At 38.4% G+C, this 24,339-nt stretch overlaps 1 protein-coding gene across 1 annotated transcript in view; it reads right to left on the reverse strand.

Moving 5' to 3' along the window:
- DNAJB14 (DnaJ heat shock protein family (Hsp40) member B14) overlaps nt 1-18,890 on the reverse strand; it is a 20,433-nt gene extending 1,543 nt beyond the window's left edge. The window contains exons 1-6 of the mRNA XM_010166847.2: nt 18,720-18,890; nt 7,750-7,895; nt 4,477-4,662; nt 3,986-4,080; nt 3,193-3,302; nt 1,781-1,953 (exon numbers count right to left, since the gene is read on the reverse strand). Coding sequence (XP_010165149.1) covers nt 1,781-1,953; nt 3,193-3,302; nt 3,986-4,080; nt 4,477-4,662; nt 7,750-7,895; nt 18,720-18,877 — 868 coding nt within the window. The 5' untranslated portion in view covers nt 18,878-18,890. The remainder of the gene's footprint in view (nt 1-1,780; nt 1,954-3,192; nt 3,303-3,985; nt 4,081-4,476; nt 4,663-7,749; nt 7,896-18,719) is intronic.
- Nucleotides 18,891-24,339: the final 5,449 nt, after the last annotated feature.

A 24,339-nucleotide genomic window follows, 5' to 3' on the forward strand; every position in this document is an offset into this window, starting at 1 on the left:
ATTGATATGCAATTTCAACTAAGCCTTTTCAAAGATATTTAGACAGTACATCACAGGCGACACAAATATAATATGCCAGTAAATCTAAGTGTAATGGTTAGGTCAATAAAACTGTCCTTCTAGATCTACACTCCACTGAAAAAAATGTACAAATTATATGCTGTCTTTTTATTGTGCTTGATTATATCTTATCATTAATTTTTTGTTAACAACCATGATCGTTTTTGTAAAATTTTATTATAAGATTACCAGTCATTCATCTAGCAACCACTTGTAGATTACGTATCCATTGCATGAAGAGTGAACATATTCAAACATTTAAAGATGATCAAAGGACAACCTATCTGTAAAAATGCAAAAGTTTTTTATATTTGCTTATTAATTGTACCCAAAAATTTTCTGATGCTTTCTTCTATTTGAAAAATCTGGGAAAAATTATTCTGATCAAATCTAGTACTCTGGGCAATAATCCGAAAGTTTTCCCCCAAAGCACTGGTGTTTCTCTTGCATACATGTGACCCATCAGCACAGGTCACTCTTGAGGGCAATTTGTAAAACTGTGGAGATTTACTCGTGCATAAGCAATGGGTACTCACGAGTAAGGAGCGTAACACCTCCAGGAAGCATTGGGCCTGCTATGCACGGGCAATGCAGTTTGTGTTTGTATTCCTACAGGCCAACTGTAACGAACAACTGTAACAAACATGTGCAGTCCTCACTCAGGCATTTGTCTAGCTGTGATACTGGGCTCTGACAACTGGGGGAAGCTAAGGGGCCATCTCAGCTGAAAGGCTTGGCATCACGGGAGGGCAGAGAGTGAAGTTGTGCAGGAGCACACAATTTCACTCAGAGAAGAGCGAGCATTCTGTTGGCTTCTGCTCAGTTTACTGACAGTTCATGAACAAATTATTTATCCAGCAAGCTATTACTGAAGTTTACTAGCTGAAAAGTTGAAACCAGATGGATGTCATTTTAGCAGCGCTGTTGTCACAGAGCACAGAAGGCTCACAATATGGTCACAGATAATAGGTTAACATTGATGATGATTTGGAGATGGCCAATGCTGTTCAGTATTCTTACGCTTTAATACTGAATTCTAGGTTTCTGAAAGAAAATAGATCCTTGTATAATATTAGATTGGAAAAATAGATGGTAAACCAAAAAAACCCTCTCTTGTTTTAAGGTCTAATACAGCCAAGGTATTAAGTCCAGGGAGAAAAAATATTAAGCAATGGCAAAAGATTAAGCACTGATTTACAGCTTATGATGTTTTACAGCACATGCTGTGTGTCCCTGGTCACCTGGAAAAGCAGTGTTTGTATGTACTGGGGTCCAAGGCAGATTATTTTTTTCTTTCTCCAGAAACACCTGTGTAAGCTTTTGTTTTATTTATTTATTTATTTATATAAAACCACTCAGGGAAATGAGATATTGCCATAATAAAATAATGTGGAAGAGAACAGAACTCTTCGCTTTTGTCCTTAGAGCAATTTCTTTATCAGTTCACTGTAGTCCTTAATTTCCTGAGAAAATAGTAGCAGATAATAGAGTAGCAGGTTAAAATTGCTGATGTTTTGCAGATGGCTGTTAGCTCACCAAGTAAAACACAGAAATTAAATTAAACTAGGGACACTTTTACACATGAGAAACAGTAGGGAACCTTACACTTGCTTTCTGATTTAGATATTTTAATAATACAAGTCCTTCATTCTTGCCTGAGGCAGTCTTTTTTTTAAAGTAATGGGTGCTTTAATGAAATTACACATACTAACAAACTTACTTTGTTGTCTTTCCTTCCAACAGTTATTACGAATGTTGGACACATAATCCTCTTCCACACTCTTTTCCACTTTCTGTAACGACACTCCTTTGTACTCATTTCTAAAGTCCTTGTTGACATAATAAGCGACACGCAAGTTTTCTGTCTGCATTTTTATGGTCTGCCCTGTACTTCTGCAAAAAAGGAATTGGGGACAGAGAGAGACTATATATTTATTTGACTATTTTTTTTACACCACAAATACACTTTTAAAAAATATTGCTATTACAGAAGAACAGCACATCACTAAATTTACCATTGCAAGACAAGTATTGAAATGAATAGCTGTATAATCTGCTAGAGAATAAAATTACCCCTTTTACTTGAGCATTAAACTTCTGCTGCTTAAACCCTTGGTCTTGAAAAAACCCTCACTTTAGTAAGACACTTGTTTCATACCTCTTTAGTCAAATATAAGCTTTAGTAATAGAAAATTACATTCAAACTCCACAGAAGGAAAATCAGGTCACTATTCTGTAGCAACCCAGTAGAGGCATCCCCATTCTGAAGTGTTTTCTACCAGCCCTGACAAATCTATTTTCCTGCTGGCAGGATTCTGTGGATTAAAAATCAAAGATTGTGTGCAAATATTTTGGCAGAGCAGTGTTTATCAGCATCACAACAGCTTAGCTGCAGAAGGGAAAAACATTACACTCTGGAAATAAAGAACTCTGAAACGTAAGAGAAGAGAAAAGAGAACTTTCTTTTGTGGGGCTTAGAGCTGTGCAAGGAACTAAGGAACTTTAGAACAGTTGTCACAAGTGGGCTAAGTCTACTAGCTAGTTGCATGCTTGATTGAAGTTATTTATTTCCCTCAAGGAAAAAAAGGTTTATATATCCTACTGTACAAAACAGGTAAGTTTCACTAGTAGAATTCTTTGCAAGAAAATGAATATAAACTGTTTTATCATCACCTAGAATGGAGCAAGGAATAGGCAATTTCCCCAGCTCTTACCTAGTTCAAAACTTAAACAAGGATGAGAAAGTTGCTTTCAAGTACTCCACTTACTATGAGCACTGGTGACCCCTAAAAGAATAATGAGCCTTAGCAGGTTTCAGGATGTGATTAAATATGCTGAGGATGCAAACGCTTTTGCAACATGCTACCTGGGCATGGACCCACTGCCTTGTATTAGAAGACCTCTCAAACTCCAGGTATTGCTGACCTATTTTTTTCCCAACATTCTCACAGCACATTCTTAACACACAATTTTCAAGTTTTTGTCTGCTTCATCTGTATCTCCCCTCCCTTTCCTCACTGTGGGAAATCAAGAATCAATTAATGGCAGGCCGTCTAAAATGCTTTTAAGTGAGAGAGGGTGATTACAACAACCTCCCCTCTGTTTTCAGCTAAGTAATCAAGTGTTACTTACGATCTTGGGTATAAAGCGTAAGGAGGGTTAGATACCATCAGCTGGCTCAACAAGGAGACAAGGATCAACACAATAATAGGCATCAGCTGAATGAACATAGAGAAACCTCCCTAAGGAACAAAACAGATTCAGGTATTTCATAAAACAGCATCAAGTAAACAAGTAAATTTGCAAGATTTAATGCTAAGTGTAATTTTCTGCTTAAGCATTAAAAACTGCTAGGAAAACTGTTAACTACAAACCTGCAAACACTGGTGTTATTTTAACTTTCCAATGCATACACAATACTCATAGAGTGCTCAAGCTGCAAGAGCTCACGGGTTAGTATGTAGCCACAAGCAATTACCAAATGAATAGCTGGATTCAGTCACATTGTAAACCATGATTTGGTCTCATCTATATGGTGATATGTAATTATACAGAACAATATGTAATTCACGTACACGAATACTGAACCTTGAGTACAATTCTTACCTCAGTCTAAATAATTTTTTAAATGTAGACAATTCTGGATTAGTGACAAGAATTAGTGGCATATTTAGGTGAATACTACCAGTCACTAGTAAGATAGTGACATACAACAACAGATTTACAAAACCAGGCTGTTATCTTCTCAAATTTGCATGTCTATTTACCAATCAGTAAGACTACCACTCACCAAAGTTTTAAAATATGTAGCTGGCAAGTACAATTTTTCCTCTACAGTACAGAGCTCCATACAGTTGTGTTACTGAAAGAGACTAGCAGCAAATTTCACAATCCACAGTTTAAAGTCAGTAACACTTAAACTTACATCACCCCTTTCTTCTTCCCTCTCATGTCCACTCTGACGGTGCTGATTAGGATGACTGAAGCCAGCACGACCATTAGAAAATGAATGTACACTACCTAAGGAAAGAAATAACCACATTTCAATCATATAGAAAAAACCCCCTATTTAGAGGTCAATACAAAAAAAACCAACATAAAGCATTTAACACTACTGCACAATGACATGTAAAATAACTTTAAGATATCTTACAATTTAAAAGTTTTTAAAAATAAATATTTTAGCTCTAAGAAAACTGATTTGTTATTTCATGTATCACAGAATCACCATAGTAACCCCAAAGAACTGAACTGACATTTTGGGGATTTAGCAACACTTAGAGGAAAAATAAATTGTGATGCAGAGTAAAGAGTTGGGGTCCAAGGCAGGTTGGAGTAGTTTTACTGCTTTATACCGTCACAAACACTAATGCCACTCCAGGCAGTACCAATGATTATACTGATATATACAAATACCTGTTGGAAAAGCTCCTCCAAAAAACATGTTGAATAGATCCTCTGGAGTAATATCTGCTTCACAACCTCTATGGAAGTTGAATCTCCCGTTGCTAGGGTGACTGCATGTTTGCTCTTCGCTGCCTGTAAGGTCATACTGCTTTCGTTTTTCTGGATTACTCAGCACAGCATACGCATTCCCTATTTCTGAAGCAAGGAATAAAAGACAACTCCCATAAATGAAAGATAAGAACTATTACAGCATGAAAATTGCCATTTCAAAGTCAAGAACAGTCAGTGAATTATGTCCTTTACTGCATGTTACAAATCATAGTATATAGTACAACAAGGTCCAGAAACATCTCTACTTCTCTTAGCATAGCTTCCACAAAGTTTCCCACCCCTGCTAGTCAAAGGCCTTTTATCCTGTTGAACTAGGCAGAAGGCAGGAGAGCTTTGATCCTTTTTCTAGGGGAACACCTACATCTGTGGAAATGTTCTCTCTCACTGCAATTACAAAAAAAGCATTAAGCATTACAAAGAAAGGTTTGAAATGGGGTAACTGCAAAGTTCGGTTTGCTCTAGCAGCCTAGCTTAAAAACTTGATAGACTTCCGAAATGAAACCAAAGAAAACCTACTAACTGGTGAATTCTTCGAACAAACACATCAACTTTATTGTCTACAAGACTGTGAATGTATTTTTTATATGCTTCTTGAGATATATTATGGATTACATTAACAACACAAAGTTTTGCATCACGTAACTTGAAGAGTACAACATGCATGCATTACAGTAAGAGGTGTGTTCCCAAGGTTGCTAATACAACCTCAGTGTTTGGAGAGCCTGGCCTGGATGCTTGTCCCTGTTCATGCTACATTATCACAAACTAACAACTTCAATTTTGATAGTAGAAAGGGAAAAACTGAGTTAGGTGAGCATGGAAAGAATCAGTGTGAAAAAACCACAAGCTCTGCTGACTTTACAAGCTTTGACCCTAGGTGCTCTGCATAGACATGCAGCTCTTGCAGACTGAAGGAAAATTTCTGTTGGCACTCGATGAACAACCTTAACTCAAGTCTTATCTTCATTAAACGCTGCTGCTTTCCTTTCTTCTCTCTCCCCCAGGCCTCTCCAACAAAGGCCTCTTTTGCAGCCAACCAACATAAGCCACGGGGATTAAGTTTTGCAGTGTTGAAAAGCCATCAGTCATCAAAAGTTCGTGAAAGGTGCAACACTATAACCTCAACACAGGCAAATAAGACCATGGTTTTGCATAATTAATGTTTTCAACATTATCCAATCTAAAAAAAAGTTAATGAGTCTTAGCTAGGTGCCTTTTAAGATGCCCTTAGAAATAATCATTAGCAAAAGTGGAAGAGAAAACCCAAACAAATGAAGCCTGGTAATTTGCACTGAGAGCACGATATATACTACTGACACTAAAGATTGCTACAAGGTTTCTGTTACTCAGCACAAGGATAAAATTCGTAGTAAAAATTTAGATCTTCCCAACAGTTAAAGAGCTCAGGGAGACATAAATCAGGTAACTGTGTGTAAAGTGAAAACACCATACTGTCACGGTATGGTCAGCAATCTTTTTTGACTATTTGTTATTTGCGTATTTGATGCTAATTCACAACAGATTTCATTCAAATATAATTTTCTTTAAATAAAGTACAGAGAAAGTGAAAAAACTGCTCAAAAGTTTCAAAAGAAAGATTTCTGGTGAAGTTGGTAAAAGAGATTCAAGAGATTTAAAGTGATTATATTTGCACAAACTTTTTAATCTAAAATATAACCTCTGGGAGACTGCTTAATACAACAGAAGAACAGTACTAGGTAGCTCAAGATCTAAGTAAGTTAGACCCTGCCTAACATCAAACTGTTTTCTAATGTGGCCTTTCCTTAAAATAAAGCATTATTATGAACTAATAGCTATTACTATGAAACTCCTTTTCTCAGCTGGGCGTTAGAAACTCATCAGACAACTTTAAAGGCAAACTAAATCATAAATTTACTCAGACATATAAAAAAGATTAAAATAATTTCAATGCAAGAAAAATCCTAGATTTCATTAAATAATTTTTAGTCAACAAGATTCCCCTACAAAATTTTCTGTTCATTTACTCATCTAGTTAAGAACGAGAAAGTGAAATTAAGCTGAAGAAATCAAACTTGTACAAAGTGCTAATGTTAAATAAAAGATTAAATAATAAAAAAACTGATTTCTTACATTTTGAGGATCATTTAAAATGCTATTAACAAGGAAGAATTATGTTATTCATAGGGCTGGAGACAATTTTGTAAGAATAATACCTTTTTAAAATAAAGCTAGCACACAGCTGTATTAAAATAATCATTAGCAATCAACTTTCCTGCTATGCTCTATCTACTTTCCATCTGGCATTGTTAATATATTATTATAATTACCCCTTAAAGTCTGTATCAGGACTCTCGCTCAGGACTTTTTTTTCTTTCTGCCCCTCCCCCAATTTAAGAGTTTTACCCAATTAATTTTTTCCAATGTCTGGATGTAAACCTTACACAGGAAATAAATAAAAAGATGTACCACAATCAGATTGTTTATTTATGCATGATCATTTCTTACAGATTCACATTTTTCTTCATCTGTGTCTGAGATGAAGGAGCAGTTTTCTTTAAAAAGCTTTTCCTCAACAATATTCCTTGTGCAGGGCTGAGCTTGGCAGCCTTAGATCAGGTCAATTCAGATTGTAAATTTTACCTAAGAAATGGTCAAAGGCAACTATTAATAAGGCCATGTTTGAACCCAAGTGCTTTTGTGTGGAAAAATTAGTAAAAAATACACACATACAAGGAACTCAGGCAAAGGTAACTTACTGTGGCGTGTGATCCAGTAAAAACTGCATTTTGCTACCACATATTACTTTGGTTTTTTCAATCTCAAGTATAGTAAAATTCAAGATAGTAAGACTCAACTGACTACACTAAGTTAACAAAAGTAAAAAAGGGCAACTGGATTTTACAGATCAAGTATTGGCTGGGTCCCTGTACCTGAAAATTGCAGTCAAACCTCAGAAATGCAACCCTACAGCTAAAGTCCACATTATTTATGATGTTAAGACATATTAGATCATATGTTAAGATAACAAAGGTCAAATATTTTCTTGGATAAAAATGTAAGTTTAATATTAGCTACAGAACACCACACTGACAATTTTGTAAAAAGACAAGTGACCAATGCAGATGAATTTATTTAAATCTGACAAAGTTTAATCATAAAAGAAATTTTTAAGTAAAAATGGTCTTTTACTTTTAAAAGCCTCTGTTGCTCCAGGTGCATGGTTTTTGTCTGGGTGGAATTTCAGAGCAAGTTTTCTATAAGCCTTCTTTAGGTCTTCTTCACCTGCATCCTTTGACACCCCAAGGACTTCATAATAATTTTTACATTTCTTTATACTGCAAAAGAAAATGAAGTAAAATGTTGTAAACAAAAGATGTAAGAGTAGTATGTAGCAGAACACAGATGCAAACGAGGCAGTACACTGCACTGATGCAATACAGTACATCTCTTGCTTTCAATATAAAATACAAAAAAAAATTCCACTCTAGAAAAAAACAATGCCATTTTTCATAATAAACTCACTGGTGAGTACAATAAACTACTGTTCTCAAAATTACTTACTACATAAATTTATTTTACTTCTACTGTAGAACCACTACAGTTGGAAGAAAAGGCTTCAGTTTGCAATTACTGTAGCATTTCCTCACCCCTTATTATATGAATATTGCTGTTAATAATGCATAAAATGAAGCTTCCAAATTTATTTCACAGAGCTAGCAGGTAGGAAGGCCTGTTTTGACTGTCAACAGCATATGCTCTTTGGTATGCATGATATAAAACAAAACAAACAATACGTCCCTTTCTCCAAACAAAAGTCAAGTCAAAACCACTCGAGCGTTCACTTTTCAGGGAAATAAGGCACGTGAGAATACCTCTGCTGCCTGAAAATTGCAGTCAAACCTCAGAAATGCAACTCTGCAGCTGAAGTCCACATTATTTATGATGTTAAGACATGTTAGATCATATGTTAAGATAATAAAGGTCAAATATTTTCTGGTGCCTGGAATGCGCCTGGACCTTAACAGACTTTCACTAAGTGTTTATATAAATTCAAAGAAACAAAAACAGCTCCAGCAGATTCAGCTCACATGTTCAATGTAACATTTTTTAAAACTCTGAAAACTTGGAAATATTCTTCCTGCAGGTGGTCTCAGCCAGACAGGAGAAGCAAAATCTGTAAATGATGTAATGATTCGGTACGCTTTACAATACTCAGAAGAAAGAAAGAGCAGTTACAGGGGATAGAGAGAACATTAACGTTATGGGCGCAGGAAGAACTGACCAAATGAATAAATATACCTTAAAATCAAACCAACTTACTTGTGTAAGAATTCAGAAACTTAGAAAAATAAGGCTGAATCACAAACTTGCATTGCAGAATTGAGGCACACTGTCATTTGATGCATACCAAAAGAAAAGGGCTGGTCTGAGCAAGAAATAGAAATTACATCCATAAATATTTTAAAAGCTTTGTGTGAGTCTCTTTGCATGGCTGTAACTGTGTCCACATTCTCTTAAATGCACAGATTTCTACGTAAATATGGGTTTAGTGTTACAAAGACTATACACAGGGCAGCCAAGTGGAAAAAAAGGGGATAAGCAAGCCTTTGGCATTTTCATGAAAGAAGAATGGGTACCCTGTAATTAAGGGAATGCTAGCATCAGAAGTATAACCACAGTGTCATGTGTGGTCCTTCACAGTCCACAGATTGATCAAATCAAGTTTCATTTGAGGGATCCCTTTTCCTGTGTTCAAATAACACGAGCTTTTATGGGAGTCTTGGAGTGATGCTCGCAAGAGCACTGAATTGAATCTATGTATGCAGCTGCCAACATGAACATCCTGTGAAATAAATATAGCTCATTATATTGAAGTAACATTTAATAAACCCCACTTAGGAAGCTGACAAAGCTAACTAAAAAGAACACAGTGAATCCATCATCAAGAAAGAATGGAAAGAAAACACATTAAATTATACTCTGAATACTGGAAACTTTTGTTTGTTAATTTGTACAATAAGAAAAAAAATGCTATTATAGAGATCCCTTCGTCCTTTACCTCAGGACCTGGATTACTTATGAACTGGATTAAGAACAAACAGCTTTATTTAAAAGTGTAACAGTATCAAATTAAGTTTTTATTTCAAGAAATTGCTATCTCGGCATCCAATCTATCTAAGTTCTTCTCTTCAATAATTCAGTATCTGAATTATCTGTTTGTGAACCAGACTCTTCAGAACTTTGGTTGCTATAAAATTAGGTAGTGAGTCATCAATGTTTAGCAAAGTTGTTAGTTCATCAGCATTAAAACTGTAGTGTTAAATATTTATTCAAGTGTTTTTAAGCACCGTGCATCCTCAACAACTTTTTCTCCCAATAGCATATGGTCATTTCTCATGGAAGTAACAAACATTAAAAAAATAAAAATAAAGTTTACTCTTTGCAGACCTGATATGAATTTATTTCACAACTCTAGGATGCAGAGAGAAGAAAAATGAAAAAAAAAAAAAAAACCAACCCAAGAAATGCCAACCTGTTCTTCTAGCCCTCAAAAACTCACCCCAGAGTTTTTTTTCCCACTGGGAGTGGAAGTCTCCCAGTGGGAAACCCTCATGGGACAAGCAGGGATGATGGGGATCAATTGGAAGACACTCCAGTCAGCACATAACCCACCAGCTTCTGACACCACGATCTGCTCAGAGCCAGTCCATCAAACCAGGGCTACTTCCTGATGAGAAAGTGGGTCATACAGCACTTGCCCTCCAAAGGGAGGAATGTCACCTCCCTCCATGCAACACCTATCCTGAACATGGTCCACAAATGAACTATTGTTACTTATCAAGAAACAAGTGTTCAGCTGAGGTATAACACTTTTCTGCTTTCTCATAACAAGTCTTTGCTAGTGATTGCTTTGTTAAACAAAATAGTCTACAAATACACAAGCATCTCTATTCTAACATTCCTGATTTTGTATGCAGCTATGATTTTGCACTTCAAGCACATCTTAAAGCAAATCACCCTCATACCTTGACCTGCTATCCTAGGCTAAACAGCCAGTCTCAAACAAAGAAGCCTTTATGAATAATTTCTGACAACCACCTCTGACTTGTATTCTTCCTGGTATGTTCTTTGTCAGGATGGACACACTCACAGCAACACTGCCTGCTACAGACCTGTAACTGATCCTCCAGACTGCACACATCACCCTCCTTTCTACTGCACAGCATCAATGCTGAGGTACATAACTCCTGTTCCTCATTTAGCCCCTTGTCATCTTCAGATTTCAGCCCAGTCAGTGCTGGCTCTTACAAACCTCAGCAGCAAGCATAAGCTGCGAGGACCCTGTCGGCACGGCTGAGGAGCACTGCTGCATGTGACTCCATGGTGAATCATGTGGAATACGCACATACATACGGCAATTTTACAGAGTTTAGCAGGACTTTGGATTAGGCAGATCAAGCTTTAAAGCTAAAATACATTAAAGAATCATACAAATGTACAGGGGCCAAAAACCACACCTAAGCCTGGAATTCTCAGCAATGACCTTGTGCTATGAAGCCCTCGCTACACCCTGCCACTAGACAACCGTTTTAAACGATTGCTTTGCCACTTCAAGGCAAACAGTATCTGGACTGTAAGTAGCTAGCATCTAGTTAATTAAAAGTTTCCTACAGGGAGGGAGTTAGTCAATTCTGCCAAAAAGTCCCTTACTGAGCACAATTCGGGGCAATCACTAAAGGTAACAGCTCAGTTTTTCCTTCAGCAAAGTCTATGCAAGTTTTGCACCAAAATTTGTACTGCAGCAGCTTTGTAGTGGGGATGATAAGACAAGCAAAGATGATTAGAAAGTGCTTTCCAATTAAACAAAATTATCAGCATTTGCGGTGCACTCTTGAGAGGCAAAACTTCAATGCATTACAAACTCAACCTGGTAAGTCAGGACAAACTGTATGGGATCATCAAGGCAACCCACCAGATCCCCAGGTCACACGTGTGCTGTGCAGTCACCAGGCTTCTCAGACATTGTTGGAGTACACACATCACATCCCTCCTCCACCTTAAAGTGATGAGGATCATGGGCTTTGCACAGAGATACTCCAAGACTTAAGTCCTCTTTCTCCAAACTACCACTGTTCTGATGAGAAATTTCTCTCCAGCTGCTGGGAGCTTTTGGAACCATGGCCAACCTGATCCTTGCCCCTCAGCAGACACAGTCCTTTTTAGACATATTCCTCACCCCTTGTCTCTAGCACACTGATGTCTGAGAATCCTCACTCTGCCAGAATCCCTCACCTGGAGCGTGGAACCGCCCTGGGGAGATTTGTCATGGGAGGGCAGACGGATGGAAGGAACCATCCTGTTCCCGCTTGTCTCCTGTTGCAGGCCACACAACATTGGCCAGAAAGGCTGGGAAAAATTGAGTAAAACCAGGGGAGGTTTTGGAAAAGATTGATCACTGATGCTACTTATGGCTTTTAACCCATCTTGTAGCACTGCCAGCACAAACAACTAACTTCCTGAAAGCTGCACTTCAAACTGGTGATTGGTTGGTTTTGCTGCACTTACGGCACTGTAGTCCCTAGGGCTAATTTTCTTGTATATGTAAACTCCACATAGAAATTCCTTTTTAAAATTGCAAATTACATATCACTTGCTTATGGACTTTTTGTATTGCATTGGGGGGGTTTTTGTTGTTTATTTCTGGCTTATTTGAGGTTTGGTGCTTTCACTGTTAATTTGTTCGGGGTTTTGTTTTTTTGTGAATTGCTTTTCTTCTGTTTTTCATTCCTGGTTGGATCACGGCTGTATCTGAATTACTATGAAATTATTTCTGTTGTTTAGCTAATTTCTGTCCTTGCTGAATTGTTAGTCCCCGCCAGCACCTTGGCACTGTCCTTCTGGTTAACAGATTTGCTGGCTCTTTTAGCAGGGCACGTTGATGGATGTTTCTGAAATAATATCTGACTTTTAGAGAATAGACTTCTCAAACAGCACGAGGGCAAGTGATGGCCTACATTCTTCCACAATCTGTTGACAGAGGTATCTCATCATGACTTGTAAAGCCCCACTATCCCAGCTTGCAGTTGACAAGCCACTTGCAGTAGAACTGGTCAGCCAGCTTCAAACTGCAGCAACAGCCAATTCTGCCTGACGCTGGGCTCCTCTCCACGCTCTGATGGCTGAAGGCAGAGGAAGCCCTTCAGCTCCTGAAATGTCTGCTCTCACCTGCAGAAATTCTGGGGCTGCCAACAATGGTTCTCCTGTGACTACAAAATGATGTGATACTACTGCTGTGTTTGTTTCACTTTTCAAATCGGATGAATTCAGCATCAACAGCTTTTATCAGGTTAACAAAACCTATCAGAGATGCTTGCATTTCTGTATCAAATACCTCCACTGATCTGTAACCATGAAGTTTTGAGTATGACCAGCTATTTCCAAGGGCCTTCCAAAGTCTCTCTCTACATGCACAGGAACAGCCCAAGAGACAAATACTTTGACCGTGACATCCAAAAGCTCGTGCTGGGAGCCACAATTATTTCTCCCACTGGTAATCTGAACCAAGCAGCATAATGTGCAGCAATGCGAGTATTTGTCACAAAGAACTGAGCAAGAGGAAGCTGCGCTGACTCCAGATCTCAGAGTTGATCAGAAAAATCTAGTAAAATGCAGACCAGTTTCTACAGTGGTCAAGTTTCTAATGATACCTGATGCAAATGGCATCTTGCAGCTGAATTGGGAATGTGCCAGTCACAGTTTCAATGTCTTAAGTATGGTCTGCAAAAAGTGCTCTATATGGGGAAGAGAAGGTCACAGTGCTGTCGAGGAACTCAAGCTGGTCCCAGCACACTCTTAGTTTCTGAAATGAATGCACCACAATTTTCAGATCTCTTTTACTGATAGATTCAACAACACATAGGGTGCTTGTCTTAGTACCTTGCTCTTGGATGCACCTGGTCAGTTTGTTTCTCCTGTGTGTACTACATGAAATATTCAAGGCTGTGTTTACATCAGCATACTTTTCTCCAGATTTTGTTTAAGCTTTTATTTTAGTTATAAAAAGTGTAGATGAAATGCAGGAGCTTTCTGACAAAGTCAACTGTATCTTCAGTGCCACTTTTCTATTACATGCTCTACAACTGTGATTCCCACCTTGACTTTCTCAACCATTCAACTGGATATTTCAACAATTCACACAATAGTTCTAGCAGCCTAATTAAAGGCATGCCCTGATTTCTTTGCCTTTTTTTTTCCCCATTTTAGCACATGTTGATTGCTCTTATTATTCCACTTTCAGTTAATTATCTTCTTGACCCCTTGTTAAAAAAGTAATGATAGATCTCTTCTTGCTGAATTCGCAGAATCCTCATCAGAAGGCCTGGAAAAAGTCAGTCACACTTAAATTCCTTCTAGGTTGGCCCATGAAATGTGTAGAGGCAATTTTTTTGTTTGCTCTGTGAATCCAAATCAAGTTGCTGATTTTTCTCAACCACTACTGGATGAAATTTAATACTGCCTTGCAAGGTTCCTAAAGAACTCATGCCTCTATTGCTTGGGGTTTGTTGGGGTTTTGTGGGGGGGGTTTTCTTTGTTTGTTTCTTTTTGTTGTTGTTGTTCTAGTTCAAAGATCCAACTACAAAATTTCATTCTTGTGCTCTCTTTCAAGGGGCAGGCACTGGTAGGGCAGGAAAAGCCGTATTCCACCACAGTTTTCACAAGACGGCGATCCAACTTTAGCATACAACTAATCATGACAGTTGCCAGATGTCATGATGCCAAAAAGGTAATATGGAATATATGTTACAGCTTATTTAGTATAAGAGACATCAGACATCATATGATTTTTAAGATCATTTCAAGGGTGTCTATATAAAGTGTACAACACATATTGCTGAAACTACTTTTTAAAAATCATATAGCAGACAACAGATAATACACACTTCACAGCATAAAAAGAAATGGGAAAGATTAATACACAGCAGGAAAATGATCTTTTTTTTTTAAATTTCATGGTAGTCCACAAAACCTTTCCAAAAGGTCTGCACACCTCATATGAGTAGGCAGATATGATGAACAGAATTAGGTTGAAAGAAATTAAGAACTCTGATAACTGTAATCTTGATCAGCACTTCTTCTTCAGTTGTTTTAAGTGGACTAGAAGAAAAAGTTTAAATTTTCTTTCTTATACAAATGTTTCATTTCTTTATCTCAGCAAAAAAATGACAATAACCTACATACAAACAGTGAAGGAACTGCTTTAAAGCAAAGACCACAGAATCCAAAAGCAAATTCTCCCTTTTTTGTCATGCACACAATTCTCACCCACTTATCTTAAGCTGACATTGCTCAAACAGTTTTCAATTGCCTAGAGACTTCTAGGGCACTTGCTCTAACAGATGGAAGTCTACCGGTGGTTCCCAACATACTTCTGTTGTCTCCTGTCAATCTCTCTGATATGCAGGTCACCTAAAACGTTAAGGCAACTTGATCCAGCCCTCAGTGAGAAGATAAGTATCATTAAGAAAGAGATACACATATTACAGATGGTATTTTCAAAGCATTTAAATTCAAAAGTAGCAAAGTGCTTTTGGATATCCCGAAGTTTCAAACCGTCACACAGAAACAGCGAGCCCCATTCTCACAAAGAACAGACATCACCAGGCACTTATGCAATCAATGGAAATGCACTGCATCTCAGGCTTCTCCCTGTCGAGCAACTTGTTTGCAAGCTCATGTAATGCTCTACAGAAGTGTTATGGTAGCTGCTAGTGATCAGTGTCCCCTGTGTATGCGGGAAAAATAAAAACAGCAGAGAGCTGCTTGTTTGGACTCATACCTACCCACATTACCAGAGTAACCCTGATGAAAGTTAATGCAGTTAAATTAGTTATACTGCTCCAAGTGTATTTTCACTATGTTTCTTAAATCTACTGTCGCAAGCATATGAAAGATATCTGCACAACTCCAGGAATACTAATCAGTGATCCAAGTCAGAGAGCTCAGAGTCAGCCCCCCTGTCTGACTGCTCACTAGGCTTATAAACAAGGGTTGGAAATGGCATGTGCAGTTAAATCAGGAATGCTTTCTCTCGATCTATATTCAATTACTAATACAGAATTACTAATAGAGGGAAGAATACTTGAGGATAATGACCACCTTTCAAATCATAAGCATATGAAACAACTTAGTTTGACAGAATCAAATTCATTGTAAGATTCTGAATTTATTAAAAATTTAAGATTTTGATACATTGCTATCTAGAAATTTCTTCCCTTACAGGAAAATAAAGATTAAAAATCAGGCATGAAGCACTATGTAAAACCACCTCTTTTTGTGCAGCATTTCTTTAACCAATTCAAAGGTCCGAAAACCATTCCACTGTGGTATGGCAGAAGCACACGGTGATGACAAGCCCTACTCTCTGAAGAATACCCTCCCCAGAGGGGTGCGTTTCATGTAATTGGAAAAGTCTGGGGCCTGACTGAAGCAGTAACAGATGCAGCCTGTTATGCTTCCAACTAGAAAGCTCATTCTCACTGTGGTTTAAACATGAACTTTCCTTCAGCTATCATCACCGAATGTGTTATGTTTTTCCATTAAGTTTTAGCCCACTGTTTGTATTCAATCCTGTTCTCTTTGGCAAGGCGTACATGGTTTTTAATTCTTAACCACAAATTTTCTAAGTGGTGTGTTGATGTCACTAACTGACAACATGACAAACTTTCCAAAACTTCCAACGAGAACTGGGGACTTGCTCTGTCCATTACTGCACATTTAAACCAAAATTCTATACTAAAGGATGGTAGCATCAAGCCAAGGTCAAGATACTGTTTTAACAGCTGATTCTCTAAGTGGTATGTAAAATACACACAAATATAAGTTGTTATGCTAGCTACTGCCATTGTTTATTTGCAGAAACCTGGGTACTTTTTAAAAACCCAAATTTTATACTCACAAAGCAGATTGTTGAAATAGGTACTAAGAAGCAATCTTGCATCAAGACTATCCTCAATGGGCAACTTCTGTTAATACCCAGCAGGTCGAGGGAGGTGATTCTCCCCCTCTACTCTGCTCTCGTAAGTGTGTCCAGTTCTGGAGCCCCCAACACAACAGAGACATGGACCAGTTAGAACGAGTCCAGAGGAGGCCACAAGGATGATCCGAGGGCTGGAGCACCTCTCCTATGAGGACAGGCGGAGAGAGTTGGGGCTGTTCAGCCTGGAGAAGAGAAGGCTCCGGGGAGATCTTATAGCGGCCTCCCAGTACCTGAAGGCGCCTGCAAGAAAGCTGGGGAGGGACTTTTTACAAAGGCATTTCGTGACAGAACAAGGGGAAATGGCTTTAAACTGGAAGAGGGTAGAGTTAGATTAGATATTGGGAAGAAATTCTTCACTGTGAGGGTGGCGAGACACTGGAACAGGTTGCCCAGAGAAGCTGTGGATGCCCCTCCCTGGAAGTGTTCAAGGCCAGGTTGGATGAGGCTTTGAGCAACCTGGTCTAGTGGAAGGTGTCCCTGCTGATGGCAGGGGGGTTGGAACTAGATGATCTTTAATGTCCGTTCCTATGAGAACCATTCTGTGATTCTATGATTCTACCCCTAACTCTGGGTCTGATCTTAAACTGGATTAATGTTATCTGGTATCTAGTGAATCCCTTCAAGGAAGCAATACCCAACACCATGAAAGCATACCACAGAGAAAAGTTGTCTCTACAACATCATTTTACTCAAGAAAAAGTAAGTAACATTACTTTTTGGTAAAACAAACAAACTTGCAGGGAGCCTGATGTTAAAGCAGACTGCAGCTCAGAATGGCATGTCATGGGTGAGTGAACACTGGCAGTAATACAGTCTTCCCTGTAGCAGCTTTCCGAGAATGTGCTACATGTCTTAATTTGATCCAAGCATCATTTTACAGAGGCCTTCTTCCTGGATATTTTGTCTCACATGGATGTGCACACACACACATTTTGTGTTCATTTTAACAGCTAATATTCAAATGTGGCCAAAAATATACATGCTTATTCAGGCTTTACTTTAGACCTATCATGAATGGCAATAATATTAATGAAGCAGAGCTCTACTAAATAGTAACACCAAGAAGACAACCATGCCAGGGACACTGCTGCCTACCTGTCTGAATGAAGAGCTGCTATATCAACAGAGAAAAGCTGCTTTTTCCTTGCTGTTAGCACAGCTGAACAGGTTATTGAACTTCAGGAGAAGATCCCAAGATAGTACCAACAGCAACATACATTTAACACAAAAAAATGCACACACAAATTTCTGTTTTGCGCAACAGTTCATCCAACCTACACAAACTAGGAGATAAGGACCTCTTATTTTCCTTCTTCGAGCTCCCATGAAAATATTTGGGATAGGCTTATCTGAAAATACAGGTGGGGTTTGAGGTCTGCAATTTTTAGAGTGGCTGTATCCGTATTTCTTTAGAAGAAATCAAGGCACATATCAAACTATATTTTTCTCACTCCTACAGCCAAAAAGTGTGTAGTGATAATAATATGACTTGAGTCACTTGCCTCAAAAGGACATTTTTATTGATCGTTGTTTCTTTTCGCACATCCTCCTTTCCTGATGTCGCCTCATCTTACTACTATCATGCTGCACGAAGTCCAGATAGAGTTTATAACGCAACTTAGACTGTGTGCTTCAGTGCTTCTCAGATATCTGTACTTCCAGAACAAAATAGCTTTAACACTGGTCTAAGACCAGCCTGTACAGCAAGATTAGCTTGAAAATAAACTTAAGGAGGGAGCATGTAATGTAAACTTAGATATAATTACCATAAAAATACTTAAGAATAGCAACACTGTCCTCCTGCAAGTTGTACTATAGAATTTTCATCACTTCTTCCATTTAACATGAGATCTACTTAATAACTATTTTGAGTGTTTTCTCTTTAAACCATCAGGGTCACTTTATATAAGGATGAGTATCATCTTTCTCGCAGAAAGTAACAGCATCTCATACTGTGTCTAAACACAGCAACACTCTACTCTTCCTTTTAGTCACAGTTCAGTACCACTAACCTCTCTCAGCTAGCCTTGAATTTTCTGTTGCTTCTTTAGATGCTAGAGCTGAAAGCATAGGCACACAATACACAGAACGAAAAGCGTGATGTATTTAAGCGAGGCCATACCTGAATACTCCTTCCATTTGGTCTTTGGTGTAGCCTTTTCCACTTTCACCTGCAGCAGATGCATTGCTCTCCTTCGTGCTATTGGGCTTACTTTGATCATTGCTACTGGCTGGCTTTCGGCAGTAAGCGCCACCCCCAGCAGTACTTCCATTCTTCATAATAGCTTCCAACAAAACTATAAAACAACAGTATATCACAGTATCATTATAGGCATCAGCAGTTAAGTCGGGGCTCTCAAGTGCTTTAAATGGGAGCACCACATTGTAAAAGACTACCTGCTACATCTTCCTTCCTTATTGATCACCACTTTGTACCACAAACATTTCTGAAGCCAGTCTAGCAACTCCTTTTCATTGCAAAACTATGGCAAAGTTTCAAAATTAATGGCTGGACTTCCCTCCACCTCTGCCAAGGTAATTTAATATTGGAGAGAATCTGTCCGGGTCTTTCATTTCTAGATGTTTTTTAGAGGCACTGAACCCATTCTTTTGGGTGAAAACATCAAAACACCTGAATAAGCAACTGTAAACATAAAAGAAGAACTAACCTAACACTCTAAAGAACCCGCAAATTATTCCATACAGAGACCACACCCATCTCTGGCACATTTCAGTTGCTACAGTACATAGCTATTTGTAACCCGAGTCATTAGTGGCCACAAACTGATGCTCCATACCCCTTCCAAGCAACACCAGCTGAAATTCAAACTACAGTTAAACACCACAGCAAAGTCAGGACCAGCCAACTACACCCAACTCTTACAACCTGGATCTTGAAATCCAACATGGTTTTGCTAGATCTTGAAATCCTCTTTCCTTCCACGTTCCAACAAATCTCAGTTCTAATAAATCATCAGACATTAAGTTTCCTTTTTCTTTCTGGATATAAGCCTGTATTTGGGGGGTATCTATCTTAACAAAAAATCAGAAACAGTACCATTCAAACTTAAGGGACTGCACACAAAGCATGATATGGATCAAAGATTATTAAATAGCCTATCTTTCCTGAAAAGAGATCACTTCAGAGCAAGATGGCAAACTACATACGCCAAATTAGTTTCATAAACAACTGAGAGTTACTATCTGCATTAAAAATGCCCTAATAAAAATTCCCAAAGAAAAATGTCCCACTCACTGTGAAAGCATGTTATAGCTTTACTGTTAAAAAACATTTTCTTCTAGAAGCTAGTGAGAAGCCTGAAGGATTTTCTCCTAAATCTAATTTTAAAATTTCTCCTCCAGCTAGCATCATCTCTCTTAAATCAGCAGAAAACCAGGAACGTACACATCATAGCTTGTATGTCAGAGAAGCACAGGAAAGAAAAGAAAGCAGAGCTTTGTTTAAAAGGAGAAGAACCACTTTCCTAAGATGTGCTTCTTCAAACTCTCCACTCTTTGCTTTTATTTACTAATTCAGTTTATTACCCACTGGCCACAGCAGTGTGAAGTACTGCAGGCAAACAGCTACACCCGGCCTGAACAAGACAGCCAGCTGACCTCAGCGCCGGGCCTGGGCCTGGGCCTGCCTCAGACACGTTCATCAACTGATCAGATCAGGTTTTTTGTGGCAGAAATAAAGAAAAGGCTAACAGTTAGCTGCTCAGTTGTATACTGCTGGGATGTTTTCACTACAAATGAAAGTCAGTTTTTGAAAACAAGAGAGCTATAGTTTAATTATGGATTATGGCTGAAGCACATATCCAAACATTTACAACAGTTCCTTCTAACATCATCTGTGATGCATTTAAAGTTCTGAGGTAAATGAAGCAATAACAACTCCAATAAGGTGACTGTGTCTGCAGGCTCAGAACTAATCAAGAACAGAGATTTGAACAAACAGTGCCCTCAGAATGAAGCATTTTCAGTCCAAAGGTGCTCCAGACAAGTGATAACAGAAAATTAAAAATATCAATTTTCTGTTCTGTGACGTTAGATTTTAGTAATGGTTACCATGTGGGACCCTATCGAGTGTGTGACCCTGACTGACCCTGTAGAAATAATGCTTACTCAACAGTTTTGCAAATGCTGCCTTTCTATTGGTACTGCTCTAGAAATTCCTCATCCCTGCACTAATGCTTGTGCAAAATCAGAAGTAGCAATAATGGTAGAAATGCGGGTGTAGACAACAGTTCACATCTTTAACACCCAGCATCTCCTTCACAGCACACTTAGCTGGTAAGCTTTTTCACAAATTGGTTTGGCTGCACTATACTTTCAACATCACTAGTTCCTAATCACCTCCTCAGATGTCCCATCCCCACAAGGGAGCTGCACTGCTGAGAAGACAGTGCAAGGCGCTTAGGGGGAAAAAAAAATCCTTAAGTGATAACTTCTTAAGCCAGCAGGACACAGCATATACAAACATGCTAGTGCTCTACGCTGAAAAAGAAAACCATACAAAGGGTCTGGGGGCACTGTTTTCTTCAAATAACAGATACAGTTCAGATATTCAGAAACAACTTTGACTCTTCCATGAACTGCTGGTGGTAAAACCAGCTGTCAGAACTGTAGTAATCACAAGTGTATTAAAGAACACTTCCACTGTGCATCTAGGTATTTTAAAACAGGACACACACGGAATCAAAGACGTATTTTTTAGCAGGTAAGACAACGAATCTTATCTCCAAAGGTGTCTGAAGGCTCTCTTGTGCATACTGTTAACTGCTGCTGAATGAAAGATCCTTGTACTGCATTCGATCCCTTTACACATTGAGCGTGACCCCCACTTTCACTAATTTAAGAACTGTTGAATTCAGAATTCATACTAATGCAACACCCTAAAAAACTAAGCTCATATACTCCTGAAAATTTTGTTTTTACAGTCAGCCTCAGAAATAGAGCAAGAAAATCTCAAGCAGCACTAGAAAATAAAACTGTCCTTAACATCATTTTCCGCCTTCAACTCCAACAAAAATGGCACCTACGTTTGAAAAGCAGATCTTGTCCTTTCTTATCTTTAAATCCACTCTTACTAATCTTTTCCAGACAAGCAATTAGTTTCCATTCAGGTGCAAGATTAATTATTAGCAAAAATCATAATGAAACAATATTTTGAACAGCCAAAATGTAAAACAATTTTCTAGTGAAGAGTGACGTCAACATGACCGCTGCTACTATGAAGTCATTAGCTAAGTACCATTAAATAAGCACTGACCTTACATTTCACACTAGTAAAGCCTTAAAATAGCACTGGTGCAGTCAGCGTATTTCAGGCAGAAGCTTTGTTTAGCAAAACTAAACTTCATTGATGAATGAACTAGTGCTGAAAGCACTTTAAATGCAAATGTCGCCAGAACCAAACTACACACAGGATTGTTTTAGAGACAATAGTTAAAACCTTTTACAGCCTGCTACAACATCGGGAGGAGGAAGCTCCCACCAGTAAAAGATTCAGGCTAGCTAGTGTTCTCATTGCTTTTATCACTGGTGGAACATGGTTTGTGAAACGGTGGGCAATTATTCCCCAAATGATACTAAAGATACGACCTATGAAGCACCCCTGACTTCAGTGTCAAAATGGCACGAACTACTTTCTAATGCATACCCCCTGGAGAGAAAATAAGTGAGCACAGCCACAACTGGGGCTGCACCACATTGTCCTATCACCATATAAACCCAACACATTATGACTGTAAAATAAGGATTTGTGATAGAATTAAGAGAGCTCACAAAACCTTAACTGTTTCCTTCTCTTCAGTATGTGCTAAGGCACATTTTTAATTACCTAATGAATGACTGTTTCGGTGGGTTTTTTGTTTGTGGGGTTTTTGGGTTTTTTTTTTTTTTTGCCCCTCTCCAAGTGGACACCCCCCTTAATTTGTCTAAAAGATTACAATGAGATAATGAAGTAGTAATTTCATTTGTTCTTTGCCAGTGTAAAATTCCAGTTCTAATTTATTGCACACCTTCCAGTTCCTGTCCTGAAAACAGGACATTCTGTGTCCTTGCAGCTTACTGCACTTTCAAACAGGGCTATTTAAGTGCCACAAACTTAACAAAAACAAACAAACAAACAAAAAAAAGACAATGAGTTGGTGTTGTTTTGGGAGGAAATGGGATGAGTTGAAAAGAATTACCAACCTCCACAGCTACAAAACTGAAGCACAGAAATATTACAAGTTTATAGAGTCCCCTAATTTCTAAGTACCTAGTTTAAATCAGGCCTAGGGCCTCATTTTTTTCAGTGGCCTTAGGGCATCTGCAATTCTCATTAGCTTCAGATGGAGCTTTAACTGCCCACCAGTTCCACAAATCAGGCCCTCGTTTCAAGCTGAATACCTGAAAAATGAAGCACAAACAATTAACCATCACTAATGGAAGCCCAGTCAAGTGACTTATTTAACATCATGGAGAAATTCTGTGAAGCATTTAGTTTCAGTCCACAATTCCCCGGATTACAGTCCACTACCATAACCACAAGACCATCTTCTTTTCACCAGATCTGTACCTCTTTTGTGACATACTTTGCTAATCTCCACAGCGAATAAAACAAGTGTCCTACAGACAATAGCCTAATTAGACATCTATTTCTTGCACTGAATACTTTACCATGGTGGCTATGTAGCAGCAGTTCTACTTAAAAGAAAAAAAAAAAAATCCTAAACACTCAAAACATCAATCAGATGGAGATTTTTTTTTTCCTTCTGAAAGCTACTGTAACTCTACCTTGGAGGTATAAGATGGTAAGAAACTATGGGAAATAGACAAAGCTGTTCACTCTCTTTGGTGGAAGAAGTTGAATTGAAAGCTCAGCCCTCCTATCGACCAACACAGCTTCTAAAAAGCCAGAAGTATTTTAATGCATGTCATCTTCTTAAGTCACAGAAATTTAGAGGAATATGGCAAACTTCTGCTTGTTTTTACTTCAGAGAGGTATCTAATGTGGCAAGAATATAAACAGTGCCACATTCCTGACCCAAAGCAATGGTTACCTTCTTCCAAGCAATTTACCAGCAACATCCACCCTGTCTTGTAGGGAAAAAAAAAACCAAACAAAAAACAACTACACTCAAAACCCCCATATAATATAAAAAGGAATAGCGCTGATGAGACCTTTACTTATTGTTTGCATATAAAAAGTAGTCAGGAGATAAGGGAGGACAGAAAACATTCACTGAATCTGCTCACTTGACTTAAAGGTTGAATAAAATACAGCACAGAACACTTCCAGTCAGGATTTCACTCCAAAGTCATGTTCCAAAAGTGGTAAATGCTGAGGCCTTTAAGCCAGTAGAGAGCACTAAAGTCTTTCCTATTCCTTCCATGTCATAGACAACACAAGCAAGAACCAGAGGAACACAGTAAGTCACTGCTGTGTTCAAAGGTATTTCAAGCCCACTTCAGACACTGTGTGACAGGAAGAATCCAAGGCAGGTAACAACTCTGCACACACTGAAACCTTCCTATTTTTCTTTAAAAAAAAAAAACTAAAGACTTTTTGCTAGAAAGTTGCTAATTATTTTTCAAGTTTTAGCACAGATGTGTCTGAAGAGCCAATTAAGTCGGGGGGAGCCACCCATCACATTTTCTCTAGGAAAGTGTGCAATCCCTACATAGCTACTGTACAACCAAAAGGGGAGGGGAAAAAACCCAACCAAACAACAAAAACCCTACAAACAAAA

The sequence above is a fragment of the Antrostomus carolinensis genome, unplaced genomic scaffold (assembly GCF_000700745.2).
Source record: "Antrostomus carolinensis isolate BGI_N321 unplaced genomic scaffold, ASM70074v2 scaffold24954, whole genome shotgun sequence".
NCBI classification, from domain to species: domain Eukaryota; kingdom Metazoa; phylum Chordata; class Aves; order Caprimulgiformes; family Caprimulgidae; genus Antrostomus; species Antrostomus carolinensis.